Here is a 21630-nt window from a genome sequence, read left to right on the forward strand (position 1 = left end):
GGCCAGAGCAAGCTAGCCAGGGATGTAGGTAACTGGGTACACGAAACCAGACTAAGAACGGTGGACATGTTGGGGAGGAAGTCCTGCAGGGTGGCTTCCTTAGAAGTGGCTCTGAAAGGAAGGAAATCTCAGTCCTGGGGTCTAACTTGGCATAAGTCCTTTCTTTTGAATCGGCCACCAGACCTGTTGCTGTGGTCAGTTTGAAGATGCAGAGGTCCCCTTGGGGAGGTTCCTGACACTATGAAGTACGCCCTGGCATCCAGAAGAAAGAAGAGTGAGCATCTGCATTTGAGAGTATGACTAGAAAATTACAAGACCCAATCACTTTGCATGCAGAGTTGATTTTAACTAAAGCAGAAGGAAATACGCTGCCCGGGCTATTTGTTTCTTCACATTTTAATGAGGAACCTCATGTGGTTTCTATTTCAGAGACCAATGTGTTTGGTCTCTGAAGCATCAATTATTGAAGCATCAATAATTTGCACGTTTGGATAAAGTTGCAGGTTCAGCATAAGCTTGTGTCAAGCAAGTGCTCTGGGCTTCGCTGAGCCACCCGGCGGGTTTAAAGGTCCTACGTCTCACATTGCCAACCCGTGCTTTAAGATATCGCATGTGAAATAAACAATCCAGGCATTGGCTAATCCCTTTCAGGAATATAGTGCTTTAAAGCAGAGAACTCACAATTAGGTTTATTTGTTTTAATCTCATGCTGCGAAGAAACGTTTCAGTGAAAATTAAATATGTGGGAATTTAAGACCTTTGTGTTCAATCATTCAAATGGTAACCAGTGCCTCCTGTGGGCCAGAGGCATGTTCTCAGCCCCAGGGATCCAACAGTGAACAAAAAACCACCACCCCCCCCACCCCACCAGCTCCAGGAGCTGCTTTTTCAAAGTTGAGGTCTGCATGAGGGTCCACCCATCACCAAGTGCACACTCCTTTCTTTCCCCCGCTTATAACTGGAAAAGTTCTAGTCTTTTCCTAAGAATTATTTCAAGCATCACTTCTTTGGGGATTATTTCCAAACCCTCCTCCCCAAATGCGGACTCGGCCACCCCCTCTTTTGTGGCTCTGTGTTGCCACTGTACCGCTCAGAATCCTTGGTTGTTCTTGTTTACACATCTGCCTCTCCCAGTAGACTCTATGTTCCTGAAGGTCAGGGACGCGGTCCTTTTCATGTTTATGTTCCGGGTGCCCAGCAGAGTGACTACGTTCTACATCTAGGGTGGTGGTTCTCAAACGTTAACATACCAGACACACCTGGAGGGCTTGTGGAAACACCTGTTCCTTGGTGCCACCTTCAGAGTTTCCGATTCGTAACACCTAGCAGGAAGGACGAGGGGAGGAAGGGGAGAATTTGCACTTCTAACCAGGCCCCAGGTGATGCTGCTGCTACTACTGGGCTGGGGCTTACCTTTGAGAACCACGGAGTTAGTACACAGTATGTGCTCCAGAATGTGTGTTCACCTAATGAATGGCCACAACACATAGGTAGAAAGAGAGGCTTGACAATGTTTTTTCTTCTTTCCATCCTTCCAGCTTTTGGTAAGTTACAGAGTCCTGCTGAATTCACAGCCCCAAGAAAGGGCCAGGAGCCTCCCACCCAATCGTCTCCTGTAATTACAGGTATGGTAACACTTATTGTGCACTGCTCCGAATGCCGAATGTGTTGCATGATTTAATACAGCGACCCCTTGAGGCGGGTCTCGTTAGTATCCCCATTTTCATATGAGGAAACCCTGGTACAGAACACTTGAACAGCCTGGACATGGTCACCGTACCTAGAAAGTGACGGAGCCGGGAACTCAACCCAGAGGCTGTCTCCACAGCCCTCACACTTAATCCTCACATTCCGCCGCACATTAACAAAAGAAGGGACAGAGCAGTGAGATGGGGAAGGGGGCAGGAGTGGAGGCCAAAGCTGGCCTCCCCTTATCTTGTCCGTGTGAGAGAAAGAGAAGAGCGTCTGTGTGTCTGTATGTGTGTTTTGTGAGGGCTGCAAGGAGATGGGGAGCTGGAGGGCAGAAGCAAAAAGACAGAGGGAGGGCTCCCCTGGTGGCACAGCGGTTGAGAGTCCGCCTGCCGATGCAGGGGAAGCGGGTTCGTGCCCTGGTCCGGGAAGATCCCACATGCCGCAGAGCGGCTGGGCCCGTGAGCCACGGCCGCTGAGCCTGCGTGTCCGGAGCCTGTGCTCCGCAACGGGAGAGGCCACGACAGTGAGAGGCCCGCGTACCACAAAAAAAAAAAAAAAAGAGGGGAAAAAAGAAAAAAAGGGGATGGGAGGAAACTGGATAAGCAGTGGATGACGGTGCAGCCTTTCTCACCTGGGTTTCTGGATTTGAACCACAGGACACCGAAAATTATTTGAGTACCTCTTTTCTTAACTCACTCAAGGATGGCACATCACTAGTGCCAGGGTAGATGTGTCAGAAAGAAGTTAATCCAGTACATACAAGGCCTGCTTTAGAGCATTAGGATTTAATTTTCTAACCTGGCAGAGAAAGGCTGAGTCAAACGAAGCAAGATTGGCTGCTATCGATCCATTCAACTTAGAAATTGTTTGATTTGGAAAGAATCTGGGGGCGTCCAGTCAGTGAAGTTTTACAGGGCCAGACTAAGCAGACTCAGAAAGACAAATAAGTAAATTCTTGATGAAGACACATTGACCGTCTGTAAAATCACAGTTATCAGCCTACAGTTAGAAAACAGATGGTGCGTTTTAAATCACTCCTGTAAGTGAGCTGACCTGTAAATCGTCATTAACGCACCAGGTCCTCACTTGCTCTCTGTGTCATCAGCCTTTTATCTCCTACCAGGGAAATCCATTAGCCACAGGCGCTGCAACTATTTGTGTCCCTTCTCAGCTATTAAAACATTATTGTATTATATAATTCACCCTTGATGATTGGTCTTTGCTTTCATGAGTCCCACATTCAGAGAAAAATAAGAATAGATATTTATAGTTTATACTGTAGAGTAAAGAATGTTAAATCTCCTTTGCGAGGAAATCAGGAAGAAGCCACTTCAGACCTATATAGAAAGCAGGATGAGTTCCCTTCCGGCCCAGTTCTGGCCCCTCACCAACATTACCCAGAGCCCAGCCCCAGGCGAGGGAAAGAAGGAGGGGACTTGCTTACTATTGGATCTAACTTTCTTGTACCCACACACAGACATTATGGATGTTCATAAATACTATCCCCTTCCCGTCACAAAGACAAGGCATTCAGACGTAAGAAGGGAGAGTGTCCCTAGGCCTTGATCCCCTGAGCCCTTCTACAGTCCCGTCTTTCCCCAGAATCTATAGTCCAGTGTGTCTTTCATTCCATGCGAACTGAACTGATTACTTACACAAAATCAATGACTCAAAGGTATACCAGGCTGACAGGCTCAGTGGAAAAATGACTGCCATTTTTATGAAAATTAAGAATATGGTTGTTAAAAAGCCACATTGATTTGGCTGCATGTATCAAACTAGAGATGGGTTACGGCATGGAATGTGTATAGGTAGTTGAGGAAATGATCCCTTTTATTTATTATTTATATATCTAGATGCATGGTATTTTTCCTTCTCTGAGCAACAAAGAACAAAATAGGTTTTAAATGATTTTTTTAAAGATTAAAAAAATATGTAAAGCATTTCTTTTTGTTATCTGCTAATTTAAAAGGTAAGATGAAAAGATTACCTTCCAATAACTGATGGAAACGACGTACAATTGTAAGTTCTGTTTATTCAAACAACACAAGAATTGTAGTGAAATGTGCCCAAATGAACTGTGCCCGAATGAACTGTAAATCAGCTTATCGCCCGCAGAGGAAAGCTGGGCTTCCAGGACGTGGCTGGCTAGAGGCAGAGATATGCAGAGGCATCTAGAAACAAGCTTTGTCCGTTATTCCCTGACCACAGGATTCGGTCTTGTCAATCCTGAGTTTGGTTCAGGAACCACAGAACCTGCTGTTGCTAATTGTCCCTTAAGGAGACAAAGTTTTAAGTTCCTCCAGAAGAGGGACCAACAGGCAAGGGTGGTGTAAGGAAGCAGTGTCCTTCTCACTTCAGCCAGATCATAACCACTTGGGGAGCAGCCGCTGGTGTTGGAGCAGGGACCAAGGTGCAGGGAGAAGCCTGGCTAGGACAGCGCTGCACCTGAGCTCATCCCTTCAGATAAGTCTGCCAAGTCCCAGAACAGCAGTGGACTCGGCCTCTCTGGGTCAATGGTCCTTGAAGGGGGATGGGGGTGGGGGGAGTTTATCAATGTTGCTTCTGGAGCATTTGAAAGTGGCTTACCAGGTGCTCCCCTGCTTCCCCATTATTTCAACAAGGTCTGGGGGAGCCCCGGGAAGAGCATTTACAAAAGACTCCACAGATTATTCTGCGTTACAAAATTCTCCATGCGTGAGAAGCATCCCTGCGTGATTTATACACACAGTCAGAAGATAAGCTGCTCTCAGGCTCGAGGAGGTGAGATCCGTCTTACTTGCTTTAGGAACAAACGCTCCTGGGCACATGGTGGAGTGCCCGGCTCCGTGTGGAACAACTGAGGCAATCAATGGGATCGTTTCTCTTCAAGTGCTTTATGTTTTATCATTTTATACATCGCACATGTATGTGACCATCAGTTATGCAACCATCATTGGGAACATACTACAAAAAATCAGAGTACTGTACATGACACTAATGTCTGTATTTGTTGTTTTTGTTTTTATTGATGGGATCAAAAGTTGAAGGACTTTCTATCACAGGTAGCCAATTACTAGAGAAACTAATGATGACGGTAGCCTTGGAAGCTGCCACTGACATCTCTCCCCGACCCTGGCCTCGCTCTTCTGTGAACTCCTATGAAATTCAGTCTGAATCACATAGTTTAGTAGTTAATTTTTCCTCTAAAATTCTTCCATAGTCTATTCTTCTTTACCTACATGAGGTTTAAGTTTCTTCAAGGCAATATTTATGCCTTATTCTGTTTATCTTTCCTATGTTACCTAAAATATATATGTCCAGGAAGTGGTAACTGAGTGCTGATAAAATGTCTTAAAATCACCTGTCTCCTAGGAGGCGTGCTTTGTAAGCAAAACCTGGAAGGAACGCTGCCTGAAAGCGCCCCGTGTTCTTGACTAGTCTTTGAACCTAAGTTTTCTCATATAAGTGAGGATGATACCTACCTCTAAAGGTACTCATGCTACTCACATGGGAATACGCATAGAGTACCCATTATACCTACTCAATAAAAATTATTCTCCCCCTCTCCCCACCGTCCCCCTCCCCTTCTGGAAAAACAAGGTTTCTTTTAAAGTGTCCTGAGAATTCAAGCTGATTGGATTTAAGAACTGCTAAAATGGGAAGTAACAGAAGAGACAGTCAGACGAATGGAGCATACAGTTAGCCTAGAAACAGGGCCTGGTGTGCATGCATGGGGGTGCACGTACATGTTTGCGTGTTGTGCACATGTGTGTATATACGTCCAAGTATCACAATGCCTTCTAAATATCTACTTGATGAGGGGCCAGGTTTCTAAGAAATCAAGTCATATAAAATCAATTGATATAACAGCAGAGCTGGTGGCGCTCCCACTTACTTAAGGGGCGTTTACATTACTATTGAATGGGTAAGCATGAGGGTGAATGTTTATTAAATATCCTAAGCGATTGATGTGACCATCCCCATATATGAAGATGGGCTGATCTGTAACTCTGAGAACATGACTTTCAGCAGTGGTCCAAGTTTCCGCCCTTTGTGTTTCCAGGGGTCTTGATGTTGAGCTGAGGTGGCTGGGGTGGAAGTGAGGCCTTGATTTGTCGTTCCAATGGCACAAGCTCAAAGCACTACTGACTCTCCCCTGCCACGCAGGAACTTATTTAAATAAAAGTGGTGGTCTACAGAATTATGGGGCTTGAGGCCATGACAATAGCAGCTAATATCTGGTTTCCTTAGATCATAATTGCGTAGAATTAGACTGACCTGTTCCACGGTGTGAACATAGTTATCTTACCTTCTTTGTCTTAACTTTAGAGGGAGTAAGAGAGAAGTTCAGACGTTGCTTCCTTTCATTCCGCACAGTCGCCAAGATGTAGTTGGGAAGAAGGTGTGAGGGAGCTGCTAAGGAGACCTGGGGGGACAGGGGTCTACAAAGGCAGCAGCTTCACGCTGCCCAATGGACTGTCCCTGACCTCACAGCCTAAGTGCTTGACTCAGCACCAGGGCCTCCGCATCTTCACTACACACAACACTCCATTTCAAGTTTCCAAGTCTCTCTCTTTCAGTCTTCTCTATTATTTGCTGCTGAACAAAAACTGTAATAATGGTCGGTAAACAGAGTGTTAGTGAGAAACCACATCAGAGGAAAGGAAAGATCTGCAAGTTTTAAGTGATGTTAGATATGAACGAGAATCAGAACCACGCACATGAAAAAAACTTGAAGTAAGTAGGAGATCCCTGGAGAAATATTAGAAGTTTCCATCTACCTCTCAAATTAAAAGTTTTCCTCAAATTTAAAGTTTTCTTTCAAAAGGGAGCTCTGCTACACTGTTGGTGGGAATGTAAATCGGTACAGCCACTGTGGAGAACAGTATGGAGGTTCCTTAAAAAACTAAAAATAGAGTTGCCATATGATCCAGCAATCCCACTCCCGGGCGTATATCCAGAAAAGACAAAAACTCTCATTGGAAAAGATACATGCACCCCAGTTCATAGCGGCACTATTTATAATAGCCAAGACATGGAAGCAACCTAAATGTCCATCAACAGATGAATGGATAGAGAAGATGTGGTACATAAATACAAAGGAATATTGCTCAGCCATAAAAATGAAATAATGCCATTTGCAGCAACATGGATGGACCTAGAGATTATTATACTAAGTGAAGTAAGTCAGACAAAGACAAATACCGTAAGATATCACTTATATGTGGAATCTAAAATATGACACAAAGGAATTTATCTACGAAACAGAAACAGACTCACAGACAATAGAGAAGAGACTTGTGGTTGCCAAGGGGGAGGGGGAGGAGGGAGAGGGACGGATTGGGAGTTTGGGGTCAGCAGACGCAAACTATTACATATAGAAGGGATAAACAACAAGGTCCTACATACACAGGGAACTACATTCAATATCCTGTGATAAGCCATAATGGAAAAGAATATGAAAAAGAATGTGTGTGTGTGTGTGTGTGTGTGTGTGTGTATGTATATAACTGAATCACTTTGCTGTACAGCAGAAATTAACATAAATCAACTATACTTGAATATATTTTTTAAAAAGCTTCTTTCAGTAAAAAATTATTGTAAAAAAACTCACTTCTCCTATTAAATAAAATGTTTTCTTTTTTAGTAATCTCCTTTGAAATATTATGATACTTGTGATACAATTTCTACCTTGGATTTTAATTATCTGTGAATATATTCTATTTTCTCTGTTAAATCATAAATTCTTTGAGCGAAGGATCAATGTCAGACTGATCGTTGTAATATTCACAGTGCACAGTAGGCATCCAAACACTGAATAAAAGAATGGATGTTTTACTATTATTGAAAAAAATTGTAAGTTATTTGTCATAGCAAATATAAAGTAAAATTTTATGGCTCAGGCTGGAATCCTAACCTTCGAACCACTTATTTATCATTTGAATCATTCTAATCATTGTTCACCCATCTTTCTATTCCCCTCCTTCCAACATTTATTGAATATTTGGCACCAGAGATAAGTTAATGAATAAGATATTCATGGTTCCTGGCCCAGGCGGACAAAATCTAGTGGCTGCTTACCACTGGGAACACTGTTTCAGAAGGACAATTCACATGAAATTTCAAGTAATGAACTTATAAGTATAGTTTTTAGCTAGACAAGGCCTTTATCTACCTTACAGATTGGAACTTCATGGTCTGATACACATCCACTAACAAAATAAAGACAATAATTTCTGCCCCTGCCAATAGCAAAGGTATGTTATCAAGAAAATTGAGGTGATATATGTAAAAAGCACTTTGAGCCTTAGGAGTGAATGGTGCTGTTTCAGGAAGCTTCACTGCACTCGTTGCCAGCCATGGTAAATATTGGATTCATTTATACACAAGTGTATAAGATTACAGATGATTATAGAATCTTAAAGTTTTAAGACTCAGCTCATCATTAAGGTCTGGACTAGCTGGACCATCGCTGCATTTTATCAGACAAGTGCTTTTGCAAAACCTTGACATCCTTCCCGGCATTGTTTTCTATTTTCCTTTATAAAGTGTCACATTTAAATAACTAGCATTTGCTGGTTCCTTACAGTTTACAACAGGCTTTCCCATAAATGAACTCATTTCATCTTATCATAATTCTCACTTCACAGAGGTAAAAACCGAGGCTAAGAAGGGTAAAAGAAAATCCACTGTTCACAACAAATACTGGCTGCAGACTGAACCAAAACGGGATGCTTTCTCCCCATACCATGCCACCCCTGCACAACAGACCGTGAGGGAAGTGAAGTCGGTCCCTTCAAAATGGCTTTACAATAAGGAATGTGGCCCTGAAGGTAGAGCATGTGATGAGGACATACGAGTCTTAAAAGTGGTCCTAGCCTGACTCTTTGAACAGAGGCACCTGTCCACCTGTCCAACTGTGATGTAGTGATATAGTAAGAAGTATATATTTGGTCTTTGTTCCCAATTCGTAGCACAGAGCTTCTAAAACCCTCAGAACTTCCTGAGGGATGGGATGATAAGAGTGTCTTTTGTTACATTATTTGGGTTTTGTCCCCAGTACCTGGCACAGAAGAGTTCAGAGAGCTTCCGGGTTGGTGAATGCACCCATATGCAGGGTGGGTGGCACACCCCCAACTCCATGGGACAGAAACTCCTGCACTTGGGACCGTTCTGGACCTTGCTCTATGTACCTCTTCACCTGGCTGTTTATTTGTCTCCTTTATAATTAACCAGTAATAATAAATAGTTTCACTGGGTTCTGTGAACAGTGGTAGCAAATTATTGGACCTGAGGAGGGGGTTGTGGGAGCCCCCTGATTTGTAGCCAAGTCGGACAGAAGTGTGGGTAACCTGGAAACCACTACTTCTGATCGGCACCTGAAGTGAGAGGCAATCTTGGGAGACTGAGCCCTCCACCTGTGGGGTCTGCATTAACTCTGGGAAGTTAGTGTCAAAATGAATTAAATTGTAGAATACCTGGTTGGTATTTGCAGAGAATTGGAGGATGCCTTGGCATGGAAAACCCACACCTTTGGTGTTAGAAGTACTGTGAGAACAGAAATAGTTTTCTTTACCAAGCATCCATTCAAAATGCTTTCAAGTGGCTTCCATAGCCAGGCATTATTTTGAGCAGTGGGGTTTTAGCAGTGACCAAAACATAAAGTCTCTGCTATCTTGTAATGCTTTGCTCTAGTTAGGGAAGATGGATAATAAACAAATTAACCAGTGATTAAGATGTCACGTGATAAGTGTTAAAGAGGAACAATTAAGAATGGTAGGTGGGGAGAGAGTGATGGAATATATTATTCTTCTCCTCTAAAATGACATCTGACCAGAGACCTGATGAAAGTGAAGGAGGGAGCCTTGTGGATATCCGGGGTGGGGAGAATCCAGGCTGAGCCAATGCCAAGTGTAAAGACTCAGGATGGTCCTCGGTGCTGCTGGACCATAGCACTGCATTTGCCCATTCCATTCACTCTGCCGTATGACTGTTTCATGTCTTTGCCTTTCTCATCAAATCTCCAACACCTCCTTGCCTTTTCTTGTCCTCTACCCCTAACCTTGCTTGCCACTTCACTGAGAAAACAGAACCAGAGGAGAACTTAACAAGCTCCTATAATTACATCATCCAATTTACTTGCATCCCTGCCTATATCCCATGGCTTCCCTTCCGTGACTCTGGATGAACTATCTGTGCTTAGGAGGCCATACTCCCTTTACACACTAGAACTCATCCCTTTCTCTTACTCAAGGACATGGGTCCACGAATTCTCCCCTCTTTTTTCTGTATCAAATTTTCCTTCTCTAACTGGATTAATCTATTGATACAAATATGCTAATAATTTTCCCAACTTAAAAAAGAATCCTCTCTCGGTCCTTCATTAACTTTGTTGCTCTCCCATTTTCTGCACACTTTACAGCAAAATGAACTCTGTCTTTAACTCTTCTTTCTTCATTTATTCTTGAACCAACTTCAATAAGGCTTTCACTTCCAAAACTCTGCTGAAATAGCTCTTGTTAAGGTCTCCAGTGGCCTCCATCTTGTTACAATCAATGGCCAATTGTTGGACTTCATTTTATCCGAATTATTACCAGCATTTGAAGTAGCTGACCATGATCCCCTCTTTGAAACACATTCTCTGCTAGGCTTCTAGGACATTAAAATCTCTTGGTGTTCTTCCTAAGCAAACTGGATATCCTTGGTCTTCTTTGCTGACCTCTTAATGTTAGAATGCCCCAAATTCAGTCCACTGATACCTCTCCTTCTTTATTCTCTTTTGGTGATCTCGTCCAGTCTAACTCAAAATCCATCTCTATGCTGAACTCTCCCAAATGTGTATCTCTAGAGATACATACACACAGAAAGTCCAGACCCTTTCTCCTGAATTCCAGACATATAGTCAACTGCTTACTTGACTTCTTTACTTAGATGTCTGAAAGGCATCTTAATCCAGACATGTCCAAGACTGAATCTGTTGTGAGTTCCATCAACTTGTTCGACCCTACAGCCTTCCCTATCTTAGTAAGTGGCAATTCCATACTTCAAGTTGCACAGGTGTGGAGTCATCCTTGATTCTTATCTTTCCCTCATAATTTTCATTCAATCTCTCCGTTCTTCCAAGAAAATAAAGAACTACCTCCCACCAGATTTATTCAACCACGCTGGCCCAAGCTAACGGCATCTCTTGCACTAGCTTTCTAACTGGTCTTCCTGTCTCCACCATGACCCCCTTAACAATCTACTCTCAACCCAGCATCCAGAGTCACCCTTTTAAAGGGAATGTCAGAACATGCCATTCCCTTGATCAAAACTCTTTCAATCGTTTCCTGTCTCTCTTGAATTACAATTCAAAATCTGTACAAAGGACTTTAAGGTCCTCTATCATTTGGCCTCTGCTATGTCTCTGACCTCATCTCCATCTACTCTCCCCTTGCTCACTCCATTCCAGCCACGCTGGCCTCCTTGCTGTTCCTTAGGCACCAAGCACACTCTCAGGACCTTTGCACTTGTTGTTCCTTCCACCTGGAACATTCTACCACCAGAAAGCTCACTTTCTGGTGGTATCTCCTCTAGGCCTTTGCTCAAATATTGTTTCTCAGTGAGTCCAACCTCCCAACCCACTTCCCTTCCTTATTTTATTTTTTCTTTAGCACCCATCTTACACAATATATTTTTACTTATTTGTTGGTTGCTTCTTTCCACTAGTATATAACCTCCATTAGAGCAAAGATGTATCTGTTTTGCTCACTGCTATATCCTTGGCACCCCGGAAAGCGACTGGTGTATTGGAAGAACTCAATACATATTACTGAATGAGTGATGAATAAGTTAAGATAACTTTTTGGAGGAACTGTGCCATAAAAGAGTGCACAGAAATGGACTACAGGTAGAATAAGGTGAAATTTAATTTTTAAGATGTGTAATATTACAGAATGCTTACATGCTGACAGAAATGATCCAGCAGAGATAGAAAATTTAATGACATAGGAGAAAGAGGGAAATGTGTGTGGCTCCTATTGTTAAGTAGGCAATAAGGGATGGCACAACTGGAGGGACTGGCCTTAGATGGGAGCAAAGATAGTTTATCTACGGAAGGAGGAGAGAGGTGAAAAATATAGAAGCAAGTAGGCAGGATTTTGTAAATTTCTCTGATTGCTTCTGACTTCCTCATCATCTAGTTTCCTTTCTGCATCAGTTAAGATGACAAAAAGAGAAGAGGCACTGGAGATGTGAGAAGCAAGGAGAAGGTGTGAAATGATTCTCTAGAGATTGGGGATGTGCATCGGTTCGGGGAAGGGAGTAGGATTGCCAGGCTCATTTACAATTAGTTGTCACGAATTTCGAATGAGATCAGTCAGCATGAGAGTGGGTGCCCCCGCGTGTTCAGGTACAAATACAGAAAGGTGTGGAGCTGGATTTAAGCAGGCCTGGCACTTGCCAGACAAATGGGAAGCAGTAAGAGATGAGCAAGGTTGTTGACGGCGTATGTAATAAAGTAATTACAATGATGGACCATGAGATCTAGGCTAGGTCAGATGGAATCTGAGGGTAAGAGGGTGAGGGTAGGGTGGATTAGTTAGCAGCATTGAAGGTGATAAGGTAAATAAATGAGCCCTCCTGGCAAGTTTGAAGAATTCCTAAGCTGGGGAGTAAGTCACAAAGATAGCAGCTGCTAGTAGGAGAAGACATTTGAAAATAGGATTATGGAAGGATGCTATCATTGGCAATAATAAGTCAAAGGTCTGACTGCAGGGGTGACTGGCTGAGATGAGGGGGAAGGCAATCTCACTGGTGAAGGGGGTCAAGAATTTAGAGGCCAGGGTATTGGGAAGATCAACTATGTGAATACTGAAAACATCAAGAATCAATCCAAGTGTACTGTGAAAAAGAAGACAATGGAAAGGTGCTAACATTTTTCTGGACTCTTAGAGCGTGACCTGGTGTTCCACTGACAATTACAACAAAGAGCGGCAGCAGGTAATATAGGTGTGCTGGCATAACCTTTAAAGGTAATAGGAGGATTTTATGGAGAAGGCATGGGAAGTGATCTGGGATTGGTAAAGAGGAACAAGAAAGACACCTTCTCCCATTTCAAGGCTCAGTGATATGAAAGATGCCAACGGCAAAAACATGAATAAGAAGACAGGTTTCAGTTGGAGCAAGATGGTAAAGGGAACATTCTGAGAAGATGTTAAGAATACAGGGAACTGAGACTCCATCAGCAAAAATGGCTTTTACTAGCTACTGTGCCTGACTATCCAGAAATTTACACTTTCAAGATATGATTTAAAAAAAAAAGACAATTCAATTTTCAGGGGTTGTATTAGCTTTTTTGACTTCTGTAATGAAATATCATAAACTGGGTGGCTTAAAACAACAGAAACGTATTGTTTCACAGTTGTGGAAACTGTAAGTCTGAAATCAAGCAAGGCCATGCTCCCTCTGAAATCTCTAGAGGAGAATCCTTCCTTGTCTCTTCTAGCTTCTGACGTTTGCCGGCAACCGCTGGTGTCCCTTGGCCTGTAGACCCGTCTCTCTAATCTCTTCCTCCGTCGTGATGTGGCATTCTCCCTGTGGTTCTCTGACTCCTATTCTTTACGGACAGCAGTCATATTGGATTAAGGACCCACCCTGTACCACTAGGACTTCATCTTAACTAATTACATCTGCAACACCCCTATTTTCCAATAAGGTCACATTCGGATGTACTAGGGATTAGAACTTCAACCTACCTTTTGGAGAATCACAATTTAAGCCACAACAGGGGTGTTGATGAAAAACACTACATCTTTAATAATATGTGTTCATATTTTAAGTCGCTCAGGCTTTTCTCTCCTGCTAAGTGAAGCCTGGTCACCCAAGTGTTTAAGCAATTCCCATCGTTCGTAAAATGCACAGGCAAAAAGTATTAAATACTGTGCATGCGATTTCAAGTCACGTAACACAGAAGTAACTATTGATGTCATGTGACGGTGCCATTGAACCTAGTGGGACAGCCCAGTTGGCTCAAAAGGGAAGCGTTAAACTTTTAAGTTGAGGGTCTTGGGGTTTCTTTCACTATTCCTGTAGCTCGACGATTTAAAAAGGTTGAACCAACTAAAGCTCACAAGTCTAGGGTCTAAGAGGCAAGGCAAGCTTGCAGGAATGTCTTGTTACGGCATGGAGATGGGAAGAGACGGAGAAAAGTAAGCATCTGGTTCTTTTAGTCACAGCTGAAACAGTGTCTCAGGGATTCCAGACTCTGAGATACTCAAAAGTGCTACCTATGGGCTTCCCTGGTGGCGCAGTGGTTGAGAGTCCGCCTGCCGATGCAGGGGACACGGGTTCGTGACCCGGTCCAGGAAGATCCCACATGTCGCAGAGCAGCTGGGTCCGTGAGCCATGGCCACTGAGCCTGCGCGTCCGGAGCCTGTGTCCCGCGGCAGGAGAGGCCACAGCAGTGAGAGGCCCGTGTACCGCAAAAAAAAAAAAAGTGCTACCTAGGTCTTAGCCCCCTAGTTGTGGCTGTAACTTCTCTCGTGATCTTCTTCAAAGAGTCCCCTGAGTAGGAGATGCTACTCTTCTGCAATGGAGAAAATCTAGGCTACGTAGTCATTTATTGGACACTTTCTATATGGCCAGCTCTATGCTACTTCTCTGACTCACTGCCAGGGGGGACCCCAGGCTGGCCTGCATCCTGTGCCCACTGAGCGCTGCTCCTGGGAAATTACAATCCCAAGGCTTGGAAAAAACACTGAGGGACGATCCCAGGTCCTCACATCTAGTGAGCAGGTGAGCAGGTAGGTGCATACCAACCAAGTCTTTTTTTCCCAAAGAGACATTCACTTCAGTTTCAGTTTGACTCACTGCAAATTCTGAATTGCTGAGTCTAAATTAATGAGGTTTGTGATGCTGTGGGAAGTGATCTGATTTGACTCTCCTTACCTTGTCAGGATGGAGCTAGCATTTCAGAAGGGATGGTAAGGCTGAGGGTTATTACTGGAAGGAAATGTCTTTCATGAAAGATGCAAAATCCAACTGTTTAGTAGGGCATCTCTCCCTCTCCACTTCCTACACAGCTTGTAAGAAATGAAGTCCCACATTCTATTACTCTAATTGAATTTCAACTTGGGTAATTACCCTATAATTAAATAAATTTGCCCCATAGTTTTAATTCACTGACAAATAGTGCTAGTCAAGCAGCTACATTTCACTCCCAGAAATGCATCCCTACTCTATTTCAGTGATGAGTGGAGTGATTTATACTTGGGAGATGTGTGTATGAAAAATGCACAGTTCATAAAATATTTTAGGTATCATTCATGGTTACATATGCTTTTCTCAGCATGAGATAACATTAATTTCTATTATAATCTCTCATCTAATTTCTCATATGCTTAGTGCCAAAAGAAATAAGACAGCTAATTAGCATTTCTTATTTTCAGAACAATTTTTGCTTGGTTTGCCAGTAGCTTGTACTTTTCCTTTCTAAAGCACATTTCATTATCCCTGGGAGACAGACTGGGGTAGGTGTTATTTTTTCCCATTTTACAGATGAAAACACCGAGGCAGTATTCCCCAAAGTGAGGAAGCCAGTTCCTATCAGTACCAGCACAGGAAACTAAGCTTTGTCTGGTCCCCTGGACCAAGGCTCTTTCAATCAAACCCTTGCTCACTAGCAATCACTTCAGTCTCACTAGTGAGAAAATAAAGTGCAGCACATTTTTGACCTACGTCACAGGTCATTAATTTGTAATAATTAATGATTTAGCCAGGAGTCAGAGGCCCAAGAACTGGGTCCTGTTGCTCTCCTTGGGCCATGAGACTACAGAGATTCTTTGTGTCTCCATGTTATGACTTGGTACAGCTCAACTGGAAGAACAGTTCAAAATATGATGCAAGATTCAAATTTCAATTTATTTCTAAAGACCTTTCTTAAAGGGTTGTAGATGGCTTTTAATAAAGAATATTAAAAACAACATCAAAATACTCACAAAAAGCAGCAGTAGCAGGGGTGTTACAACGATGCCCTGAAAGAAATGAAAGAGATGACGATCATTTATCAGCCTGGAAAACAGGACACTTTCTTTGCCATTTTAAACTCTGATGCATGGACATGCTTATCCTTCTCATTTCTGTTTAATAAAATCTAGGAGATGAAGAAGAGGGAGCCCCACTCTTGGCTCTCCCGACCATAATGCCTTAGCATCTCTAGTATAATTATTCATATCTGGCATCATTTAAAGTATAACCACCAATCTTCCTTAAACTCGTCTTGCCTTTTTTAAGCTTAAGTTTCCTTCCACGTTGCATATGCATCACTTGGGTGGAAGCTGGCAAGATTTCTCACTCCAAGGCTTTCAACTCTAACTTGGATAAAGTGCCCCTTTTCAAGAGAAGACAGGTGGTTTAGTCCCAGTTGGGGTCCTCTCCTGAGCAAAGACCACCTCAGTTGTGATGAATGGGATGTCATGATTTTGTAATGTGAACTGATCTCCCCTAGGAAATGAGTTGGGATCTCAAAACTCATTTCACTTGATTGGACTCCATGTCTCCATGGTGGAAGGCAAGTCTTTCATCTAATTCAGCCACCCAGGACCACCTCAGTCCCTCTGCCTCCAGAGGCAGGAAGGAGCAAAAGATTTGTTTTCTTCGATGACAGGGAACAGTTTGAGGCTGTTGTTGATGAGGCAGGATACAAGCTTTTAGGATTCTTGAAGGTAAATCTTTAAAACTAGGTGTTTGGGTTGGGAGTTAACACGACAGGTCTCGGGTTTACAGCAGCAGCTGGTGGTCTGCCCCCTTAGTTGTTCCTTTATCTCTCAACACTTTACTATGATTTATACAAGAAAAAGCAGTTCATATTTTTATTAATGAATTCTACTTGGAACTTTAAAATTCCAAAGAGTCTGTGTGTGTGTGTGTGTGTGTGTGTGTGTGTGTGTGTGAGAGAGAGAGAGAGAGAGAGAGAGAGACAGAGACAGAGATAGACAGACAGACAGAGAGAGACTATACTGTGCCCAGGATCGAGGTCTGGGACCACTTCATTACTTTTGGGAAAAAGTCCTTTTGGTATTAATATATGGAAGCCCTTTTATCATTACAGTAACTAAATTCTTTTGGATGTGGCCCAAAGGGAATGGCTTGCCTTATATGAATATCGCTACCATAACTTTTTTAGGCATATACACATGTGAATATCCACACACAGACTTGTTTTATTGTTAAATAATAGAATAAATGCTTCTTTATTGTGCAAGCTTTCACAGCTAGCTGGCAATAAGGAATACCACATTTTTATTCAAGTGTTATATTTTAAAATCTACTTATTAAAACATGTATTGTGGTTTATCAGCTCCACTGGTGCCTCTGAAGCAAGTTCTCATCAGCACCATTTAGAAGAGCTCAATGTGCAAAATAATTGTTAAGAGTTACTGTCCTTCAATAACATGGAATCTATTCAGACTCTGGGAGGAATTCCGAACTTTGTGAGGTCACGTCGAAATGGAAATACCTGGCTGTTTCAGTCTAGGTGGGAGCCATCTGATTTCAAGTCAATTTGTTTAAATGTCTATTGAATATCCACTTACATGCCAGGCATGGTTCCAAATAATTAGAAGAATTAATGAAAAGTGATCCGGTAGAAAGGGTGTTAGGATATTGCAGGAAGAAGGAAGGGCATTTGCAAAGCTATGAAGTTGAGCAGGGAGGGAAAAAAAGTATCAAGTGGAGCATTCAGATACCAGATCATCAAAGGTCTTGGAGGCCAGGAGAGGGAGCTTGGAGCTGATCCTTCCAACAATGTCAAACTATTGTGTGGGCCAAAAGTTCGTTTGGTTTTTTTTTTGTAAGATGGCTCTAGTAGCACTTAGTTGTCTTTAACTTCATTTGAAACAATTTTGTTAGACTGTATTGTGACAGCTGTCATATCAGCATGCATTTTAAAAAAGACGTCTAAATTGGTGAATTTTTGTGTAGCCATTTTAATATTGAAGACGGAAGAAAAAAAGCAACATTTTCTTCATATTACGCTTTATTATTTCAAGAAAGGTAAAAACACAACTGAAACACAAAGGAAGATTTGTGCAGTGTATGGAGAAAGTGCTGTGACTGATTGAACGTGTCAAAAGTGGTTTGCGAAGTTTCGTGCTGAAGACTTCATGCTGGACGATGCTCCACAGTTGGGTAGACCACTTGAAGTTGATAGCGATCAAATCAAAACAATAACTGAGAACAATCAATGTTATACCACGTGGGAGATAGCCGACATACTCAAAATATCCAAATCAAGCGTTGAAAATCATTTGCACCAGCTTGGTTATGTTCATTGCTTTGATGTCTGGGTTCCACGTAAGTTAAGCAAAATAAACCTTCTTGACCATATTTCCGCATGCAATTCTCTACTGAAACATAATGAAAACGTTCTATTTTTAAAACAAATTGTGACAGGCCATGAAAAGTGGATACTGTACAATAATGTGGAACGGAAGAGATCATGGGGCAAGCGAAAGGAACAACCACCAACCACACCAAAGGCCGGTATTCATCCAAAGAAGGTGATTTGTGTATATGGTGGGACTGGAAGGTAGTCCTCTATTATGAACTCCTTCCAGAAAACCAAACAATTATTCACCAAGTACTGCTTCCAATTAGACCAACTGAAAGCAACACTCCACAAAAGGCATCCAGAATTAGTCAACAGAAAACGCATAATCCTCCATCAGGAGAACGCAAGACCGCATGTTTCTTTGATGACCAGGCAAAAACTGTTACAGCTTGGCTGGGAAGTTCTGATTCAACTGTCATATTCACCAGACATTGCACCTTCGGATTTCCATTGATTTCGGTCTTTACAAAATTCTCTTAATGGAAAAAAATTTCAATTCCCTGGGAGACTGTAAAAGGCACCTGGAACAGTTCTTTGCTCAAAAAGATAAAAAGTTTTGGGAAGATGGAATTATGAAGTTGCCTGAAAAATGGTAGAAGGTAGTGGAACAAAAGGGTGAATATGTTGTTCAATAAAGTTCTTGGTGAAAATGAAAAACATGTCTTTTATTTTTACTTAAAAAACCGAAGGCACTTTTTGGCCAACCCAATGTTAAAGGGGGGGTATAATGAGATAGTAAAATAATTTAGTAAATGGAAAATGAATTTGACTTTGCTTCTAACCTAGCCACTTTTACCTTTGTTATCTATCAGTTCATCTAAATTCAGATAAAAGAAAATAGAAACTTATATTAATGTTAATTATGGAATTTCAATAGCACTAATAACACTTCTGAGAAACAGTATGATATCTGTGATAGGATAAGAATTTTCCCCCAGGAAGAAGGTTGAGCATTGTCACCACTCTGGGAACATCTGTCTTGTATTAGAGGGGTCGAACCCACACTGGTATCATATAACACGTGGGCACCCATATTCTTCCTGGTGCCCGTTTCATTTTCCTTTGCAATAGTGGAATAGTAACAGTATTAGTAATAATACCAGTACTACTAATGGTATTTTGCTACAGTACTTTTATGTACACTTAAAAATTTGACCTTCCTCTACTGAAATAGTTGGTTTCCATAATAGCCCCACTTTATGGGTGACGAAACAGGTTCAGAAAAGCCAATCAACCAATCCAAAATCACACAGGAAATAAATGTCAAAGCTTGGACTAGAGCCTGCTTTGTCCAGCTCCAACTCCTGAACTGACTCCAGTGCAGCACTGGTCTCTGGGTAGCAGATTAACAACCAGTACAGTTTCCTACAGAGTTCTGCTAAGGACATATATGTCATGATTAGTTGCTATATGACCTTGGCTTCCAGCTGATCACCAATTCTTAGAGATGCTCTCGTTCTGGAAGGGAGAGCACTATTATCTCCAGATTTTCCTGCTTGAATATTTCAAGTGTATGGTCACCAACACACAACAGTTCTTACAAGGACTTATGACATTTGTTGCTAAGACATTAAGTTTCCTAGTGAATAGGATGTATCTTCTAATTCTAGATTCACAATTCCTCATTATTTTCTCAAGAATGGCTGTTCAAGTTCATTAACTAAGAATGAATTGTTGCACAAAGCTGAAAGTTGCTTTTCAATTGTATTAGGAAATGAGTCAGTCATGGTGCCGTTAATCCTGACAAGAGCACCATAATTAAGTTTTGGTGAAGTTGTTCTAATTATTATAAAATAATAATAGCTAATATTTATGGAGTACTTGTATTAGATGACGTGCTAAGGACTTTCTGTGTGTTATCTTACGTAATCCTTACAACACTATACAGTAGGTACTGATATTATCCCCATCTATTAGGGAAGGAAACTGAGTCTCAGAGACACTGAGTGACAGGAAAAGGCAATGTCAGGAATTCAATCTCTATCTCCCTGACTCCAGAGCCTGTGATCCTGAAATGTGTAAACAAGATCTTTGCAATCTTACACTATTTCCCCAGGTTTATATTTTAAGAGTAAACCTAAGAGGAGCTTCAAACTCAGTATGTCTTTTTGATGACATGAAACAAATTGAGATATAAGCCTTTGTGTGACATGGCTGATACATTTTTTTAAAGTCGCATTTTTGCAAATATCCATGGCAAATATCAATGGTAAAAAGGGTAAACTAAAAAGTTAAACTGTAACTGCAATAGTCACTGGAAGCTGGAAAATCAAATAAACACGCTATTTGTTCTTGAATATATCTGATTCCTTCTCCTTTCTCTTTCCCAAGTAAATTCTATACAGATGGTTAAAAACAAACAAGTGGTAGATAGGCACTTCTAGCAAAAGATGTTACCCAACTCCTTGCAGATTCAAGGTCAAGCATAGTTTTAGCATCCTTGCAATTGAGACGATGTGTTAAGCTTTCTTTTTGCAACACCTGAAGAAGTTAAGTCACAAAGCGTCTGACTTTGATTATCTCTTAAAAACCTTTAGAAAATCCATTTACACCTCTGATGTGAACGACCAGGTGAATATATTTCAATGACTTTAGTGGAAAGGAAAAAAAAGTGTCAAACCTGAGACACTGAGATTTAGTCACATTAAAATACAAACCAGCATCACCCCCCCAAATAACAACAAAATCAACAACAAAACTGTGAATGCGCTTCTCTCGGGAGTAGAGCTTGTAGAAAAGGTAAAACTGAAGTAAATTATCAATTTTTAAAAGGAGAAAAAGTTATCAAAAGGCTTCGCTGCAATAACTATTGTGATCACACAGCTACTAAAACTAACATAAGGCTTCTGTCTCCAGGATATTAAATGTTGAGCCTTGGAAATAGTGCTTCGTATTTTTTAATTAAACAGCAATAACTCAATTTTCACAAAATAACAGAATCTCAGTTTTGTAAAGGATCTTAGTTGAGGCTGGTCCAGTCCTCATCTGAAACGTGACCCTCCTCTGTCTCCCTCACTTGCTCCTGATGTGAGGCTGTGATGGCCACGCCTTTGCCAGAGAACCTGCAGACAGACACCTGTTCCTGCTCTCAAGGCACACACTGCCCGGCTGACGTTCTTTCACGGTGGGAAGCTCTTTCTCAATCTGAGCCCAAACCACTTCCACTGATGCCCTGTCTTCCCCTTGCAGCAACTTAAGACACATCTCACCCCTCCTTTCTTGTGATGGCCTTTTAGCTGCTGCTTTTGGATGGTGTACATAAAATCTCCGCACTCTTAAACTATTTCCTCAGGCCTGTAGTTTAAGAGTAATGCTGCAGTGAGCATTTGGGTCCCCATACTAAGTCTTGTCCAGGCTAAAAGTCCTCAGGCCCTCCCACTGTTCCTCCTGGTAGGGAAGGGCGGTTCTGAGCCTTCTTTTATTTATTTTATTTTATTATTTTTTTTTTTTGTGGTACACGGGCCTCTCACTGTTGTGGCCTCTCCCGTTGCGGAGCACAGGCTCCGGACGGGCAGGCTCAGTGGCCATGGCTCATGGGCCCAGCCGCTCTGCAGCATGTGGGATCCTCCCGGACCGGGGCACGAACC

The 21630-nt window shown here is 42.0% G+C and overlaps 1 protein-coding gene across 2 annotated transcripts in view; it reads right to left on the reverse strand.

Annotated features, from left to right (window-relative positions):
• The window catches only part of SLC10A7 (solute carrier family 10 member 7), a 252019-nt gene that overhangs the window by 63210 nt on the left and 167179 nt on the right, over positions 1 to 21630 (reverse strand). For both annotated transcript variants that reach the window (XM_029234967.1, XM_029234966.1), the window contains exon 6: positions 15651 to 15686. In XM_029234967.1, coding sequence (XP_029090800.1) covers positions 15651 to 15686 — 36 coding nt within the window. The remainder of the gene's footprint in view (positions 1 to 15650; positions 15687 to 21630) is intronic.

This window comes from Monodon monoceros, unplaced genomic scaffold (assembly GCF_005190385.1).
Source record: "Monodon monoceros isolate NGI ecotype Baffin Bay Population unplaced genomic scaffold, NGI_Narwhal_1 Super_Scaffold_20, whole genome shotgun sequence".
In the NCBI taxonomy this organism is placed as follows: domain Eukaryota; kingdom Metazoa; phylum Chordata; class Mammalia; order Artiodactyla; family Monodontidae; genus Monodon; species Monodon monoceros.